General features: G+C 43.3%; 1 protein-coding gene across 3 annotated transcripts in view; it reads left to right on the top strand.

The window, feature by feature from the left end:
- The window catches only part of SPDEF (SAM pointed domain containing ETS transcription factor), an 89,592-nt gene extending 75,546 nt beyond the window's left edge, over window positions 1-14,046 (top strand). For all 3 annotated transcript variants that reach the window (XM_033919409.1, XM_033919408.1, XM_033919410.1), the window contains exons 5-6: window positions 5,463-5,603; window positions 9,858-14,046. In XM_033919409.1, the coding sequence (XP_033775300.1) occupies window positions 5,463-5,603; window positions 9,858-10,036 (320 nt within the window). In that variant the 3' untranslated portion in view covers window positions 10,037-14,046. The remainder of the gene's footprint in view (window positions 1-5,462; window positions 5,604-9,857) is intronic.
- Window positions 14,047-19,438: the final 5,392 nt, after the last annotated feature.

Consider the following 19,438-nt stretch of genomic DNA (forward strand, 5'->3'; position numbering starts at 1 on the left):
TCCAGTCAGGTTTTCAGGATTTCCCCAATGAATATGCATTGAAAGCAGTGCATGCACATAGATCTCATGCATATTCATTGGTGAAATCTTGAAAACCCGACTGGATTGCGGCCCTCAAGGAGGGACTTGGAGACCCCTGTTCTAGCTGTATTGGTCATGCGGCATGCCCCCCTCCGATGTAACCTTCCTGGCAGACCTAGCAGTGACGCATGCAGGAAACTGGTCCTGTGCATCTTCATGTTGCTTTTATTGCTGACTTTCGGCCTGCCCCGACTAAAGAAGGAGGTAAGAGGAAGACCAAGGGGTAGGGTTACCAAACATCCAGATTTACCCGGACATGTTCCCTTTTTAGAGAGCATGCCCGGGTGTCCAGACCCAAGGGAATGCCGGACAGGGAGGGTATTGGACTGAGGAGGGGTGGGCACACACAAAGGGATCCGTCTTGGTCCTCCTGTCCAGGATAAGGTTACCAGATTTTCCTGAAGGAAAATCCGGACCCATGGCCATGCCGCCAGGCCCGCCCCATTCCACCTGTGTCACGCCCCATTCTGCCCCCCCAGGCCTGCCCCCAGACGGCAACCATGCATGCGCGGACGTGGCACAATGACATCACGCGTCACCACGTTGTGTCCGCACATGAGCGGATGCTCTTTTCCGTTGCGATTTTGACGGGAAGCTTTTCAAAACCTGGACAAATTGCCGGGTTTTGTAAAGCTGTCCAGACCCGAAAAGGAGGACATGTCCGGCGAAATCCAGACATCTGTAACCCTAGTCCAGGATCTACTGGACAGCTCCACCACTGTCTGGTCTGGTGCCCAAATGATCTGCTATAAATGTTATTTTAATTAAGGTGAAAGTAAGTAATAAATAATAAATATTCAATGTAGGTTTTCTTTAGGTAGGGCACAAATGCTCAAACCTCCTCCACCAACATCATCGGCGATAGCTATTTCAGTCCTGCATTAAGAGTTAAATGCGGTAGTTTGCACATTCTTTCCGGAAGTGTTTTTTTGCCGATGATGTTGGTGGAGGAGATTTGAGCATTTATGCCCTACCTAAAGAAAACCTGAGGCTTTTTCTTCCGTTGAGAGTGGGCTCTCTAGTTTAACTAGTGGAGCATTTACTACATTGAATATTTATTATTTTAAATAAGGCACACGCCCTTTATAGAACAGCACTTAACAGTGAATTATTTCAGTGCCACAGTTTCATCGCTGTTCATTGAATTCCCTCCTATGTATTATTAAATATTCTTACAGTCCACTGCAAATAAACTGTAAGTCACAACTTCCCAAAGCTATCTCAAGAACGGCCAGTCAGTTTTTCAGCATATTCACAATGAACATGCATAAATTAAATCTGCATAAGTTGGATCTGCAGATTTCTCTCATGAATATTCATAATGGACATCCTGAAAACCCGAACTAGCTGTGGTCTGCCAAGGACAGATTCTGGAAGCCCTATGATAAGAACATAAGAAACGCCTTCACCGAATCAGACCTTTGGTCCATCCAGTCTGGTGACCCGCCCACGTGGAGGCCAAGCCAGGTGTTCCCCGATTAAGACCTGTTTATCCGTATCCATCAATGTGATTTGCAAGAAGGTGTGCATCCAACTTGCCCTTGAAACCCAGAATGGTGGTTTCCGTCACAACCTCCTCCGGGAGAGCATTCCAAGTGTCCACCACTCGCTGCGTGAAACAGAACTTCCTGGTATTTGTCCTGAGCCTGTCGCCTCTCAACTTCAGTCCATGGCCTCTTGTCTGATTCACATTTGACAACGTGAATAACGATGCTTCTCGCTCTATTTTGTCGAATCCTTTTATTACTTTATAAGTCTCTATCATATCCCCTCGCAGTCTTCTCTTCTCAAGGGTGAATAAGCCCAGTTTTCTGAGGCGTTCTTTGTAGCTCAAATTTTCCATACCTTCTACTAGCTTCGTACTCGCCTCTGCAACCTCTCCAGCAGGGTCACATCCTTCTTTAGGTAGGGAGATCAGTGCTGGACACAGTACTCCAGGTGTGGTCTGACCATTGCTCTGTAAGTTATTACATTGACCATTGCTCTGTAAGTTATTACATCTGCTTAATACTCTCCCTTACTGCTAGAGCTATAATCCTGCCACTGTCCCGGATTAATAATTCTCACAGAACTCCAAGGCAATACACTAAACCTACTCTAATTGATTCGTAATACTCCAACAGCACTTTAAAAACACCTGTCAGCCACAGAGGAAGACTTTGATCTTCGGCTGCTTTTGAAAAGGTTATCATAACTCTGCCACGCTCCAGGTCTGTGCAGTACATTATAAAAATTAAATCATTTATCCACCCACGCAAGATATCATCCCGTGTAGCAGCAAGCTTGCGCCTTTTAAACAGGTCTGCTCTTTGTTCAGTGCTGTCAGCTGCATTCTTGTTTAGATAGAAATGACATCAGTGGTATGTGAAACATGACAAAGGCTTTACTCCACAAAGAAAGAGACTTCTTTAATCATATAGGGACAGTTTCTGTATAGGATGCTCACATTAGGTGCCACATGGCACCCTAATCGAGGATGCCTAGCGATGCTTAACTTCAGAATGTGCGCGCGTCTTTTTTTTTAATTGGTGTGTTAATTGGCTGCACTAGTTTCCAGTCAATGAAAAAAAAAAATTAACCAATTAGGAGTTCGGTGCCGCACTCTTAGAACCTGTAGCGACACCTAATGACGCCTACCTGAAATGTAGACATGGTTAGGGGTGGAGAATAGGCACGGTTGACCCGGTACACCGAGAAATCCGCGCAGGACAATAGTGCCCCGACAATTGTGCGCACGGACATGTGCGCGCACGACAACCATTGCGGCCCGTGACTGAATCTGCCATAAGTGGTTATCTGGAAGGCCCTGATTTGCTCAGACTCCTCAGGCCCCGTCCCGTCCCCTTATTTTCCGTTTTTTGCTTTGGTTTGTTTGACTTTTATTTATTAACATTTAAAGTAGACTAACTTAGCAGTCACAATGGGGTCCTTTTACTAAGGTGCGTTAACCGATTTAGCGCGTGCTAAAGGATATTCTGTGGGCGCCTTAGCATTTAGCGTGCGCTAAATCGGTTAGCGTGCCTTAGCAAAAGGACCCCGATATGACTTTCAAGTTTATTTAAAATTTCTTATACCGCCCAATCAAGCCTTCTAGGCGGTGTACAAAAACGCTAAAACAATGTGCTTAATAAAATACATTTTAAACATAAACAAACCGGGAGTAACAATTATTAAAGACGTTGACAAACGGGAACAAAAGGGAAGGAAGGGATAGAACTACAATTGATAGAGAGAAGGAGAACATGCAAGGGGTAAAATAACAAAAGGGAAAGGGGGCTTGCAATGCTTTTCTCTTCACTGAGTATATAGTGAAATATTATAATTGTTCAAAATTAAAGGGGGGGAGGAGTTACTAATGTGCCATAAAAATCGGAATTTTATTGCGGTTTAATCTACCTAAAATCTACCTCACAATCTGTGATTCTGTTCCCTCAAAGGATCGGGCCTCTAACATGCAGTTAGTTCAGTGCTCCCAGGGAGCCATTTTAAGGGGCCAGAGCACTAGAAATACGTTTTGTTTATAGGTGGTATATAAATGTTTTAAATAAATAATAAATAGCAGTAGGAAACTAATTTTCTCCACACCCCTACCCCCTACCCTCATGAAAGGCTTTCCACCCCTCCAAATAGACCTCCCACCCCCCAAAAGCATTCTTCATAACCTTAGTCCAAGCCCTTTCCCTTCCTCCAGAACCCAATCAGTGATTCCCCTCAAAGATCTCTCTCCTGAAAGATCCACCTGCACCCCTCCCAAAGACCTGCCCACACCATGTAGACCAATATACTATATTGCAAACTGTGTGCCTTGGCAGAGTCCAGGTGTGCCCCGAGATGCCGGTGAAGAGGAGAGATACCAGGAGAGGTACTCTTGTGGTGAGAGGCACGTCCTGTAGTCAGTCAGCCGGCACCTGGCTTCTCCTCCTCGCTGGTGCTTCTGCTCCTTTGCTAGTTTGCATGGCATTTTAATATTAATGACCTATTTACATGGCCAGATTGGAGAATGAGTGATCACCTGAAAAAACACACAGTGAGCCATTTTGTGCATTGGGTCAGCAAATACGATCAGTCACTAAACCCGTCAAACCGGTTTAGCCACGATCGGAGACTTTAGTTCATCTAGCCCTCAGTTGTCATCCTCTCTAGTTCCTTACCGCTTTGGTCAAGGACAAAGTTGAGCTTCACTCTCTTGTCATGTATATCTAAGCTCTCAAACTTATTTCTACTACTGCCTTCTTTATCCACCCCAAGCATATTTAAATTCTATGCCATTGTTGATCTCCACCAGCTCTGGGTGTAATGTCAAGAGACAAAAAGGAGGAAGACAAGGCCTAGAAAAGTCCAAAATTCTGTCATAATTCATACAGCCACCAAAATCAGTGAGGCTGTTGTTGGCTCATTGATGTATCAGCACTGAATCGGAAGCCAAGGACAGGCCTCAATGACGAGACGAGAACACACAATGAAGGAGTCATGAGGACAAGATGTCAAAAGATCAGCCAGGGGTGTATAGTTCAAAAACAACTTTATTGAAGAATATGCCGAAACACTGCCAGTGTCGAGTCTTTGAGCTATTCATCAATAAAGTTGTTTTTGAACTATACACCCCTGACTTATCTTTTGACATCTTGTCCACACGACTCCTTCGTTGTGTGGGCTCATTGATGTATGGCATGTAACTATAAAAAATTCCGTTTACTGACGAATTACTCAGATTGATTCAGTTTGCTCCAGAAGTACATTTTGATTTCTTTTTTTTTATTTCTTTATTAATTTACATTTGTTACATTAATAACAAATTACAAGAAAATAAATTTAAGAAACATTAAAAAAAACACAAGAAAAGGAAAGGAAATAAATTCTTAAATCATCATATAGTCTACGTCCGTTTCATAAGAGGACTATGAAAATAGAATAGGAAAAAAAAAAAAACCAACTCAAAATATTCATTCAGGTCAAGCAATAAACTTTTTAATCACTTTTTATCTTGAACCAACACATTAATTTCTAAATCTTTCTCTAACACAGGTTTATCTTTCAGAAATAACTCCAATTGAGATGGATCCACAAATACGTATCTATTATTCCCAAAGGAAACTAAACATTTACAGGGGAATCTAAGGAAGAAGTAGCTCCCACAGCCAAAACCTTAGGTTTTAGCTGAAGGAACTGTTTTCTCCTAGATTGTGTCTTCTTGGCAACATCAGAAAACACTGTAGAGTTTCCGTTTTAGGCCTTGGATTATTTTAGTAGTCTTTTTTTTTCTCAAGTGTGAATACTGTACGGAACTTACTGGAGAAGGGAGAAAGAATACCACAGATGTGGTTTGCTGAAATTTTCCACAGTCCTTTTCTGGCTGACTGTTTGGTTTCCTTCTTTTTCAGGAAATGATGAGAACTGGACGGACAGTGAAGCTGACTCTTCCTGCTCAGGGCAGCCGATTCATCTATGGCAGTTCCTAAAGGAACTTTTACTGAAGCCTCATAGCTATGGACGCTTCATCCGTTGGCTCAATAAAGAGAAAGGTAAAAAATATGTTTTCAAGGACTGTGCTGTTGTCACTAAGAATAATTTTCTAAGAATGATATTATTTTTGATTTTGGTCACTGTGGGGCTTAAATGGGAAATCAAAGCTGTCACTCATTCCTCCCCTGTATTGATCCCCTTCTTCCGTGCAGGATAGCAAACATTGGACCTATTGTAACAGATACATAAAAGGGCCAAAATTATCACAAGTGTTAAACCCATGAGCTGTAGCAGCACAGTAATCTTCAAGCTCCAGGTACCTACCTCAGTCCCTTAATATTTGGTAATTCAGCCCTTCTTTGTGTTTTCTTGCTCATGAAATATTTCTCTATTCTGTTTCTTAGCTTAAAACATTGTGTAAATGAGGCCGAAGCGCCTTTTGCAGTGGGATTCTCTCTGGTTTTTTATTTCATTTCCAGGAGCTTGACTCAATTTATCCAGAGCTTCATTTGAGCAAGCAGCAGTATTTCTCGTGTTTCCTGGTATATGGAATCCTGCAATTTGCACTACAAGATCTCAGACAAACTAAAACTCCTGGCTCACAACTCACTTTTTCTCATGTAGTACTCTCTCTGTCCCATACCAGAAAAGATGTTTCTCTTCCATCCAGAGCTTACTGCTGTCCCCCCACACACCTGCCCCCCCCCCCCCAGAGACTTAGTTAGGTGGAGTGCAAGGGGAGCAACTGCTCCCCCAAATAGATTTTGAATAAAATGGCGCCTCTATGGCTCACTCCTTCAGCTTCATACTGAGGCCTATTTTATAAAAGTTCTGCTCCCCCCTGACATCAAAACCGGGCTACACTTCTGCTCCCTCTCCCCAATGCTCCCTGCAGGGTTCCCTTTGTCCTACACTGGAACGAGGCTGTCTTCATCCTTCTGACTCCAGTGCTTCCACCATAACACAGACTCTCTTCCAGTTCATCCAATCTCCCGGGTCCTCCTGCCATGGGCCTCTTATGTTCTCTCTCGAAATCTCTTTCCCTTTGAAGGCACCCCAGTCAGGGGAACGCCTCTTTGTGGTAAGAATGGAAATGTTTGTTACATTAATTTGAAAATGCAAACATAGGAACAGCTCATCAGGAAGCAGTTAAGCCCGTGCCCCAGGGCTTGGACTTGGATAGAGGATTCCTTCCTGCCAGGCTGGATTCCAAAGCACTGATGGCACAGGTGCAAAGATGGGAGAGGAGATGGGAGAGGACAGTGCCACAACAGCCTTTCCAAAAAAATATCAGTTACAGTTCCCAGCTCTTGTCACAAATACCTCATAAAGCAAATTAACTGCTTCCAGTTAATGTGGCACAAGAAGAAAACACTTAGCTCAGTCTTTTTTTTTTTTAGTCGAGGCAACTCTGGATTTTAATAATCCGAGGGAGAGCTGCCAAACATCTTCCCATTCAGGGCAATGACACGGCTGACCAGTGTGTGCAAGTGACATTCATCCCTACCAGCCCACTGGTACTATTATTATGAGGGCAGGGTCTGGGGCAGAGCTTGGGCAGGGGTACTCGGTTGATATTTATTAGAATTGGGGTACTTGGCTTGAAGAAGGTGACACTAAGCGTGATTCTAGATAGATTTTATAAAATCAAGGCAAAGTAAAGACCCCCTCCCCCCCCCCCCCCCGAGTTCACTGACTCTGTCACACACTCACAAAGTTCAGAATAAAACCATACATATCTGCATCCGGAACATCAGCACTTGGCATAAGAAAACCTAGTAGAGCTGCACAGAGGTGGCTTAAGTAGTCTGGGGGATGGGCTAGTGAGCCATAGAGAGGAGGACCCAGTCCCATAAGCCACTCTAACCACTACATTTATGGTGGAACATGCGAGTCCACAAAAAAAAAAAACCCAAAATCTTACTGTACTACCATATAAAACTAACACAACATAAATATATACAAAATTACAATAATGTATGCAAATATGGATGAATATGTACCTACTTTTACATATCTTATATAAAAGATTATAAAATTCATCAGTTAAAACAACTCTGCAAAATCCACGTTTTTAAATAGTTTTTTTTTAACGAATGATGGCGAATCACTCTAAAGTTTATGGGAATCTCATTCCATACTTTAGGACCCATATAACCCAAAAATATAATTCAAGGTAGATACTAGTCTGATTTTACTTGGCAACTGAAGAAGATGTTGTGATGAGTTTCATAGGATGCCAACACCTCTTTTAAATAAGCCATCAATGGTAAAGAAGGAATGGGAATAACTGAAAGATGAGTGCCATATATACATATATCTATATATCAGGGGTCTCAAAGTCCCTCCTTGAGGGCCGCAATCCAGTCGGGTTTTCAGAATTTCCCCAATGAATATGCACTGAAAGCAGTGCATGCACATATATCTCATGCATATTCATTGGGGAAATCCTGAAAACCCTACTGGATTGTGGCCCTCAAAGAGGGACTTTGAGACCACTGATATATAGATATATATATAGATAGATAGATATATTCATTATTTTTATTTAGCTCTCTACAATATTTATGGGGTTGATTTTTTTTTTGGGGGGGGGCAATCTTCTTGAAAAAGGGCCTTCTTGAATTATAAAACATTACGTCCTGGAATAAGAGGGTCAGTTCCCTTTCCTGTTCAAAAGCATTGGAAGAAGTGAATTATCTTGGGATGAAGGCAGCAGCTTCTCTACCACCTATAGAAACCTGGCAACTGTGCATATACATATTCCAGAAAGCCTTCAGAGCTCATTATAGACTACTGGATGTCCCATGACAAGACGTACCCATGGTAATGCCATTCTCTTTCCAATAATGACATTAAATGGCAGTTAAATTAACCCCAGTTTTTGTCTGATCTTGCATTTTTTCTTGAAGAAGTTTTGAAAGCTCTTTATACTTAACCTTTTCCTGTTATTCAGCAAATCAGGCTAGTGTTGTGCTCAGAGGTCCATTGATAGATCTAAAGTACATACATAACACAGACAGCCAACAAGTGGACTTGTGGAAGGAGCTCCACTGATTCATTTAAAGCACTGGTTCCCACCAGGTCAGTTGGGTTTTCAGGATAGCCCCAATGAATATGCATGGAGCAGATTTGCATGCCTGGCACCTCCATTATATGCAGATCTCTCTCATCCATATTCATTAGGGCTATCCCAAAAATCCGACTTGGCTAGTGGTCCTCCAGGACAGGGTTGGGAACCATTGATTCTAAAGCATGCACACAATCAGACCGCTGACAAGGGGAATTGTGGAAAGAGAATTTATGAAACAGTCAATATGGCTGTAATAAAATCTGAAAAAAAAGTTCCTTTGTCTTTCCCCCAGAATTAACTCTATTAGCATGAAAGAAAAATATAAACAAATAAAGGAGACCTAAGAATAAGACCCAAACAGGATGTGGTAAAGATCCAGAAGCCAAGAAGTAGACATTATGTAGAATTTCATGCTCAAAGAAGTTATAATAGACACTGCCACAGCATTATGACAGACACTGGCTACCAATAAAAGCAAGAACACAATTCAAACTCTACTGTCTCATTTTCAAAGTAACCCATGGCACGGCACCCAATTACCTAATTAATCGTTTCCATCACTATCAACCACCAAGAAGAAGGAGAACACAGAACCTTTTCACCTATCCACCACTCAACGGAACTTGTCGTAAGAAACTATACGACAACCTCCTGGGGACACAGGCAGCTAAAATAGACTCTGACATCTCAAAATTACTGACCAAAACAACAGACATAAAAGAGTTCCGCAAAGAAATAAAAACACTACTGTTCAAAAAATATCTCCCATCACTCTAACCACCACCCAATGAGTTCCCAACCAACAACTTCGGAAACACCCATCTATACTATCTCTTTGTCTGTGACCTAAAATGTAATGTAACTCTTCTACTTTACACCCGATTTAAACGATCGAGTTGCCATGTATTACCTCTGCAAAATACACTATCTTCTGTTATATGTAATAACTTATGTGACAAGTATTATCTTCTGTGAACTTGAAGTATCATAACTCTTTACTGTTACTGTAATATACTCCTATCCTGAAATGTAATTCTACTGGAAATGTCCAGATATCTTCTATAATGTAATCCGCCTAGAACCGCAAGGCACAGGCGGAATAGAAATCCCTAATGTAATGTAATGTAATGTACTCTTCCTGAAAGTAGCATAAATGAAGACTATCCTGTTGACATCTCTGGACTATAATTTTTTTTGCCCAAGACCCCTCTGATCTCTCTCTCCGTGGTTTCTCTCCTAGGTATCTTCAAGATTGAGGATTCTGCTCAGGTAGCTCGACTGTGGGGCATCCGGAAGAACCGCCCAGCCATGAACTACGACAAGCTGAGCCGCTCCATTCGGCAGTACTACAAGAAGGGGATCATCCGGAAACCAGACATCTCTCAGCGCCTGGTCTACCAGTTTGTACACCCCGTCTGAGGCACTGCCGGCTGAGGGGGGGGGGGGGCAGCAGCAGCAAAGGACTGACCTAAGGGGAGGCCGTGGGACCCCAGCCACAATCCAACAAGAACAAAAAAAATGAGAATCAGAGCTTTAAGGAAGAGAGTCTTGGATTGTGTAACATGAGAATCCCAAGAGTCTACCCGATAGGCCTCAGCAACAAGGAATGCCTTAATGTGAAGGAAAGAGAATATGAGCGGCAAGCAAACAGCTACCAAAGTATAGTGAATAGAATGGCTTTTAAATCTAGTAACTTAAGTTAATCTTGAAACCGAAGCATGTGCATTAATTGTAATCGTCCTTTCTGTCCAGCAGCCCGAGAGAGAGGAGGAAGCAGAGGACTGGTGAGCAATGATGGGAGAAATGAATTCAGAGGAATCTATGGAATATCTTAGTCAGCTAGAAAGTCTTAGGGCTCCTTTTACTAAGCTGCGTTAGGGCATTAACACGTGGAATAGCGCACGCTAAGTGGCCCCATGCGCTAGAAGCTAACGCCAGTATTCAGCTTGCGTTAGTTCTAGCCGCGTAGCGTACTAAAACCGCTAGCGCCCCTTAGTAAAAGGAGCCCTTAGTGAACCTATGGGAAGCTCCATAGAAAGGAATGGAACTTCAGTGGTGTTCCTGCAGAAACCAGGAATTCTTCAGCATTGTCTTAAGTGGTCTTGCTGAAGTTTTCCAGGTCTGACTGGGCTTAGCATTTCCGTTGCTGCCACACAGCATGACTGGGCGCACAAGGTTTTCATGCTCAAAGCGTAGCCAGTTTTCAAAAGATAAAGAAATAGGGAGGCAGCTGAGGACTGAAGAGGTCTCCTAAGGGGTCTTTTTTCCTCTCAGGACTCTGCTGCCATGAAGGACCCCCTGAAGGGAGGTGTGCCTGCTTCCATGTTCTAGTGACCTTGCCCTGCCCCAAGAAAAAATAACTGTACACAAGGCAAGACCACAGACTGGCTGCGTTTTCAGACAAAGTTCATATCAGTAATGGTCAAAGGAGGCCCCAGTGAAATAATCTTAGAAGGATTCCATTAAAATTAGCCTTAATTTTACCAGGCTGAGCCCATCACACGTAAACCTTTCTTTAAAAGAGGGAAAGAGTAAAAACAAAACAAAAATTAAAGAATTAGGAAAGGACACAGAACTGAGAAATACCAGTAGGTGGTGAGGACCGACTCCTGAGTCTCCTGAAGAGAAGCAAGTGTGAAGCAGTGTTTTTCACATCACTGCTGACATTTCTCAGCTCAGTGGGGGATTATGAACATCTGTATAGACGGATGGGAAGGATCAAAAGAGCATACGTGAATGAGGGTTTAACTTTATTTAGTAAAAATATTTTTTGTTTGACAGAGGGCAAGAATAAAATATGTTCAGTACTCACTTTCTATCCATACATGATCCTGAGGAGTTTAGAGGTTACACCCTGAAACCAGATTAATTCTGTTCTGGATTGATCAGCGACTTCCCTCGTACTGTGGCAATGTCTCTCAGAGAATGTTTGTATACTGCCATGTTGAATTCTTTAGTCACTGCCTGTCTGTTCCTGTACTCCTGAGTGACCACCTTTATACAACTGTAATGTCTTTCATTGACTGCTCTTTGTACTGGCAAAATTTTCAGTCACTGACTGTCTATGTACCACTGTAACATCTCTCACTCACAGACCTTGCACTACTGCTCTTAGTTTCAAAATTTGTTTATCCGCCTATTGAATTTCTAAGTGGAGTATATATAATTTTTTTTAAAAAAAGTATTACATAAAATATAACTGAACAGACATACTGAGACAAAAGGGAGGGGGGGTAGAACTACATCAAATTATAGAATGGTGACAGGTCAAAACCGCGCAAGATAATCACGCGCGGACAACTCAGCGCTAAGACAGTAGCGCGCAAACACAATTGTGCGCAACACAATTCAGCGCAACGGCAACTGAAGAGTACACAGTCATGGGAACCCATCTGTAGGAGTGATTCAGGTGAAGGACGGTTGTGAACTGAGCGTCATGAAATTGGATGGTTATACATCAAAAGCGTCCCTAATTAAAAAAAAAGGTTTTTAGATTTAATTTAAAGTGGTTTAATATGGTTTCTTCCCGTAGGTGGATTGGCATTGCGCTCCATAGTGAGGGTGCGATCACTGAAAAAATTGTAGAACGCATTGTATTAATATGGCGTAAAGAGGGAATAGTCAGCAGATGCTGAGTATTAGATCTCAGCGATCCCTTTGAAGCATAGGGTATGAGAAGCCTATCCATGAATTGCGATGACTGCCTTTATACTGCCAAAGTGACTGCTCTTATACTGCCTTAGTCACTCTCAGTGACTGTTCATCTCTGTTCCAAGTTTCCCCGAGTGACTGCTCTTATATCATAACTGTAATGTCTCCCATTGACAGCCCTTGTACTGCTGCTGTGTTTCTTGGTGACTGTTTTTGGACTGCCAATGTTTCTCTCATGATTGCTCTTGTATCACTCTAATGTCCCTCACTGAGAGTTCTTGTACTGCTGCCGTGCCTCAGTGACTGCCGTTGCACGGCTGTAATGTCTCTTGGGGACTGTTGCTGTTGGATCTCAGTCTGGTCTGTTCCTATTTGCTGTAAGGTTTGTACGAAGGCAGACTCTTGCAGGATTTTCTCAGCTGCCTTTCTATGCATCTCAACTAGTGATTCGTTGGTGAAAACACCTTAAAATAAACCAATAAAGAACCTTTCTGGAGATAATGAATTTGAAGCTTACAGGGCTACTGAGGCCTCATGCTCATCATCAGTTCTCAAAGTCCCTGAGTCCTCCAGAAAAGGGAAAATCTCAGGGGACCTAATGTATTTCAGTCCAAACAGGTGGGAAGGAGCAGTGCCAGGAACTGTCCAGCAATCTGATTGATTGGGTCATAGCAGGAGAAAGAAGGGCCATGACTTGTGAGCTGTGTAGGGCTCACCTGGGCTGCCCTGACAAAGGACAATGGGACTCCTGGAGCTCTGTGCCCCAGTCCAGTGCACCCTGACACTAGAGAGGGCTGGAACAAGAAAGCATGGGACTGTGGGAAGAAAGACTAGCTTAAGCACAATAAACATATGAAAACTAATGCCACACAGGGTGCCAGCAGCCATTTCAGTCCTGGATTTTATGTGGGGGCAATTTCTCCAACTGGGTTAGTTTTGTACATACTATGACAGGAACACTTTATTTGACCAGTGTAAGAATTATCCACAAAGATGCTGCAGAGATGCCAATTACCCAGGTCCAGGCTGGAGATGTCGGGACAGTCCTGGATTTCTGATCACCCCCTTTCTGGTGCATTAAGGGACTTGCAGCACTGATTTCAATGTGTAGGATCAGGAACTACAAATCCCACGCTGCTTTGGGATGCAAGTTTAAGACTAGGAGTGTCTCACAATCACCAGCTGAGAACTGGATAACTTGACATCTCTGACGCTGTAAAAGAGCTCAGAGATGCACAGAAAACCTGACATCTCCTGGTCATTTAACTGCCTTTGAGAGATGAAAATGGCTTTGGAAGGCCCAGGCTATCACTCTATGCTCCCTCCTCTAATTGAAGATATTGTGGTAGCCTCTGCCAATGGGATTTACACTTCTTTTTTTTTTTTTTTGGGGGGGGGAGGATTGTGACAGACTCCCCAGTGTTAATAATGTTTGTTTTGTATTCTGTCTAGATGCTTATCTTTTGTCCGTTGAACTTGCCCATTTTTAATTCTCAAATATTATCTTGAAGATATATGACAATTGTATTATACTGAAAACTAGGGAGAAAAAAATGATCCTGACATTGAAAAGGGAAACAGTGTGAGCTGGGAGGCCCGCACATATCCTGCCTTTGATTACATTTTCTAGTGGAGCTGATGTAAAGTGATAGAACCCTGATAAAATATTTTATTACTGTTTGCAAGACCAAAGATTCTAGCTCCACCATTATGTGGCAAATACTGGAACAAATGTATGTACTGGAAAAGAAGAAATAAAGTTTAAATTAGCGATGGAAGTACTGTCTGAGTCTCAGAAGTTATTGGCCACCTTGCTCCAAAAGACTGAAGCAAGCGGTTACTGTGATATAACCTAGAAGAATAATGGGGACGCGTGGAGGGATGGGTTGGGCGTCCATATGATACTAGAAGCAGGACAGGATTAATTCTTCGAGGCCCCTAAGCACCCAAGTACACTGGGCCCCCCTGGCCCTGCCCCGCCCTCGCCCCACCATGCCCCGCCCCATTTATCTGTTTTCTTATCTACTTCTTTATTTCCACCTGGATTTCTTTCTTTTTTTAAATTCAAAACAAAGATTAGCATACCAGTGCACAGTTTTTCTTCTATGCCACCCCCAAACATCTCTGAACAAATTCTTCTTCCTTCCCTACCCACCTACTTACCCAGGACATTAACTCTGAACCCTTTCAATACGTATATAAAAGTGTTCAAATATATTGTAAAGCAGTAATACTATCCGAAATATAAGTCTATACTAATAATCAGGTTTACAACGCCTCTCAACTGCCTCACTCTACGTCAACCAACTGTAACCCATATGTATAAACAACCAAATCTGTAACTCCTCTAGTACGTTCCACTCCAGGTATGTTAACTTGTAACGAAACAACAAGGCAAGCAGTCCACCAAAGAATCCAACATGAAAAAAAAACGATTGGCAGAAAATAAGGAGATTCAATTCAAGGTGCTCCCAAGAACCATGCCTGATGCATTTCGCCAAACAAGGCTAGTCAACGCTAACAGAAAACCATGTCTTTCATACACACGGAACACAGATACACCCTCACTCAATATGGAGTGAGCCCTATCTTCATGCGAAGCAGTGTCGGGCCAGCAGCAATCTAAACAGGCTGCTTAGCCTTGTCCGTTGGGAATTTCACTCTACCGCATTGCTGAGTAAAATCCCTGACGGACAAGGCCAAGCAGCCTGTTCAGAGTGCTGCCGGCCCGACGCTGCTTCGCATGAAGGTAGGGCTCGTTCGTGGTCAGTGGGGAGGGAAGGATGGAGGGTCAGTGGGGGGTTTGACTGCGCAGTGGGGATCGAAGGGTGCTCAAGGGTTCTGCTGCACAAAGGATGGGAGAGAGGGAAGGACAGAAGCTGGGCAAGGCTGCACGAGGGAGGGGAGGAAAGATACTGCACATGTGGGGGAGAGAAAAGAAAGAAGAAGAATTGGGGTGAAGGAGAGGAAGGGAGAGACAGTCATGTGCATACCCCAAAAATAAGACCTAGTGACTTCTGTGGGCCCCAAGTAAATATAAGACACTGTCTTATTTTCGGGGCAACATGGTAGGTAAAACATATTAAATAGAAAACATACATATCAATAAAACTAATAAAGGCAGGGAGGGCAAAAACAAACCAGAGCCACATACAACCAGGGAAATGCTGTTAAAATTGTTTTGTTGTTATTCAAGCTAGTTTTTCTAATTTTTTTACATAAGGATAATTAAACTGTAAATGAACCAAAACTGTTCAGAAAAGAAATACTTGATAGAAACAATCAAGTTACCTCAAGTGCAGGCAGACCCAAGCCGCGACAGCAGTCGGGAGGGTGCAGGTGACCACGAGCGGCGAAGGCAGAGAAAGGCGGGAGCACAGCAACTTAAAGCATGGCGGCCACATGACTTGAGGCACTGTGAATCAGCTGATGCAGCGGCAGTAGACAGCGTAGTCGTGGCGGCCGCGAGACTTGAGGTCAGCGTCGTCCGGGAGGTTCGTTTTCAGAAGGGTCCGGCATGGCAGCATTTCTCACAAGCTTCCGGCGGCTGCTCCGAAGTTTTCTCTCTGCCGCAACTTCCTGTTTCCGACAGGGCAGATCGCTGCAGAGAGGGAAAGCTTTGGGGCAGCCGCCGGCAGCTTGTGAGAACGGCTGCCATGTCGGCCCCTTCTGAAAAGGAAAATTTAGCTTTTTAATAGAGCACTTTGGACCATGGGGCCCCCTGGATCTGTGGGGCCCAGGGCAGCTGCCCTGTTTGCTCCCTATAACGCCAGCCCTGGGGCCCCCCTGACAATGTCGGGCCCTAGGCACGTGCCTTGTGGGCCTATTGGTTAATCCGGCCCTGACTAGAAGGCAGCATTTTATGTGGAAAAGAGATCTATAAAGACAAGAAGTTGGGATGAGGAAAGTGCTTGGAGGGTATGTGAAAAAATGTTATTGGGGGTTTTTTGTTTTAACTTATTTGTTTTATTTATTAAAAAAAAAATTATAGCCCACATATACCTATGCGGATTACTTCCTTAATAATTTAAGACCAGCACTTGAGAAGCAATGGTTTAATTTCAAATTCTGAGCCCCTCTCTGTCATACCCTTTCTGATGTAGAAGCAAGGGGATGAGGGTCCCTATTGAAGATACAGGTGTGGGAGGTAGATGCACTGGAATGGAGTGGGCCACGGCGGTGGAAACGAGTGTCTGTGACAGAATGTAAGCATTCCTGGGACAAACAGGGCAGTGACACCATCGTGCTCACCAGCCATCTCATGGCTGATCAAATGTAAGATGCTGAGTTACTCTAATATGCTGGGCCCATTACAGAATGAGATCTCACAGTGAAGCATCAGAGCACCAGCAAGGAAACCGCCACTTATAGAATTGCCATTTTAGCTGAGTTCCCATCATCACTGTACATCACGGCATATGTCCAAGTAAAAATGTGTGGGTCAATATTCAAACACTGGCTGCTGTGTTTACATTGTCACGTGTATTCAGTTGTCATCTGCAAAAGCAGCAGCACTGACTATATGTATTCAGTGGTGATTGGCACTAGCTACGGTACGAGGGGCCGCTGAGAAATTCTCAGCCCAATCAAGAAGAGAATGATGTGGAGCCATGAAACTTACACGTTATTCCACGCTTTTGCTTCAGTGAGGCAAATGCATCTAGTACATGGGCACAAGTATAGGGAAACCGAGCCATTGTGACATCACCGATGAGGCTGGCTCTTAGGCACTGGTGGAATGAGACATTATGACATCACAATAGGAAGGACTGCTGAAACGTTCTCAGTCCAACCAAGAAGAGAATGATGTGCAGCCTTGAAACTTACAAGTTATTCCACACTTTTCTTGACACTTTTCATTTCATTTCATATCATTGAAATGAAGTGTCGAGAAAAGTGTGGAATAACTTGTAAGTTTCATGGCTCCACATCATTCTCTTCTTGGTTGGCCCCTTGTATTGTGATGTCATAATGCCTCATTCCACCAGTGCCTAAGAGCCAACCTCATCGGTGATGTCACAATGGCTTGGTTTCCCTATATTTGGCCATTTGCTAGATGCATTTGCCTCATTGAAATGAAAAGTGTCAAGAAAAGTATGGAATAACTTGTAAGTTTCATGGCTCCACATCATTCTTTCCTTGGTTGGGCTAAGAACTTTTCAGTGGCTCCTTATATTATTATTGCATTCTTGTGAGTAGAGGAATGGAGAGATTGCTCTGGGAAGAACTGAGTCAGAGGGCAGGAGAGAGCAGAGTGAGTATTGCTTATAAAAACAATGGAAGGCTAAGATTCAGAGTGGACTAGCACAGGAATCTTGAATTTAATCAGGACTCTCGTATGCAAGATTTTGGTGTTCAACTGGAGGTGAACGAAGTGCAGTTTTTATAATCTCTGCCAATTACAAAGGATTTGAGAGGTTTTTCTTACTGCGATTTTATCCAATTTGTATATGCAGCGATTAATTCTTGTATTGATTGCTGGAACGCTCTTCCAGAATCTGTCATAGGGGAACACACTCTCCAGGGATTCAAGGCAAAGTTAGACAAGTCCCTGCTGAACAAGGACATGCGCTGGTAGGGCTAGTCTCAGTTAGGGCGTTGGTCTTTGACCAGAGGGCCGCCACGTGAGCGGACTGCTGGGCATGATGGACACTGGTCTGACCCAGCAGCGGCAATTCTTATGTTCTTAAATAATATTGATTATTGAAGCCTATAATATATATATATACGGTTTATATAATTTACCATATATTATTTACAATTTCTCTGTGTTGACTGATCTCCATTGACTTCCAGTCTCTCAAAGGAACTGTTCGAAGGTTTTGAAGTTAGCACTCACATGCTATGGGTTCTAATTATCTTTTGACTAAGTTGAGTTGGTATGTTCTATACTTGCGTTCACTTGGTGTATGGACTTTGATGGTTCCAGGGCTATCTGTTGCCTGGTCAATGTTGATGCATATGTTTACCTTTTATGTGGGTGTCCCTGGCTTATGGAATTGGCTTTCTGTGGGTTTGTGTTAGGTTACTGTCTCTTGTGTTTTCTCATACGTAGAACTCTGGTGTCTCTTTCTACAACTTTTGAGGGATATTGCCTGTTTTTGAGAGAAATGGGTTGAGACTGATAAAATGGATCTCTCTAAAGAGGTGTTTTAAGAGGAATTATTCATGTTATTTTGGTTTGTTATATTGTTTCGAGTGGGATTATGTATGTTTTTTGTAACCATCCCAAGACTCATGTATGGCAGATGAAATTAAATGTAGGGAAATGCAAAGTCATGCATATAGGGAGAAAAAACCCAATGTTCAGCTACCAAATGGGGGGATTAGTATTAGAGGAAAGTAACCTTGAAAGAGATTTGGGTGTACTGGTGGATACAACAATGAAGTCAACGGCGCAATGCGCAGCAGCCGCGAAGAAGGCAAACAGAATGTTGGGTATTATTAAAAATGGTATTACGACCAGAACAAAAGAAGTCATCCTGCCGTTGTATCGGGCAATGGTGCGCCCGCACCTGGAGTACTGTGTTCAGTATTGGTCACCGTACCTTAAGAAGGATATGGCAATACTTGAGAGGGTCCAGAGGAGAGCGACACGAATGATTAAGGGCATGGAAAACCTTTCATACACTGAAAGATTGGAGAGGCTGGAGCTCTTCTCCCTGGAAAAGCGGAGACTCAGAGGAGACATGATAGAAACCTACAAGATCATGAAGGGCATAGAGAAAGTAGAGAGAGATAGATTCTTCAAATTTTCAAAACATAAAAGAAGAAGAGGGCATTCGGAAAAATTGGAAGGGGATAGATTCAAAACAAATGCTAGGAAGTTTTTCTTTACTCAGCGGGTGGTGGATACCTGGAATGCGCTTCCAGAGGACGTAATAGGGCAGAGTACGGTACTGGGGTTTAAGAAAGGATTGGACAATTTCCTGTTGGAAAAGGGGATAGAGGGGTATAGATAGAGGATTACTGCACAGGTCCTGGACCTGTTGGGCCGCCGCGTGAGCGGACTGCTGGGCGCGATGGACCTCGGGTCTGACCCGGCAGAGGCATTGCTTATGTTCTTATGGATGAGCTATAAAATTAAATACATGCATACACATCTGGGTTTTAGAAGATGGGTGAAAGGTCAGGAGCCTATGCCCCATTCCTAATCCCCCCCCCACACTG

The sequence above is a fragment of the Geotrypetes seraphini genome, chromosome 13 (genome assembly GCF_902459505.1).
Source record: "Geotrypetes seraphini chromosome 13, aGeoSer1.1, whole genome shotgun sequence".
NCBI lineage: Eukaryota > Metazoa > Chordata > Amphibia > Gymnophiona > Dermophiidae > Geotrypetes > Geotrypetes seraphini.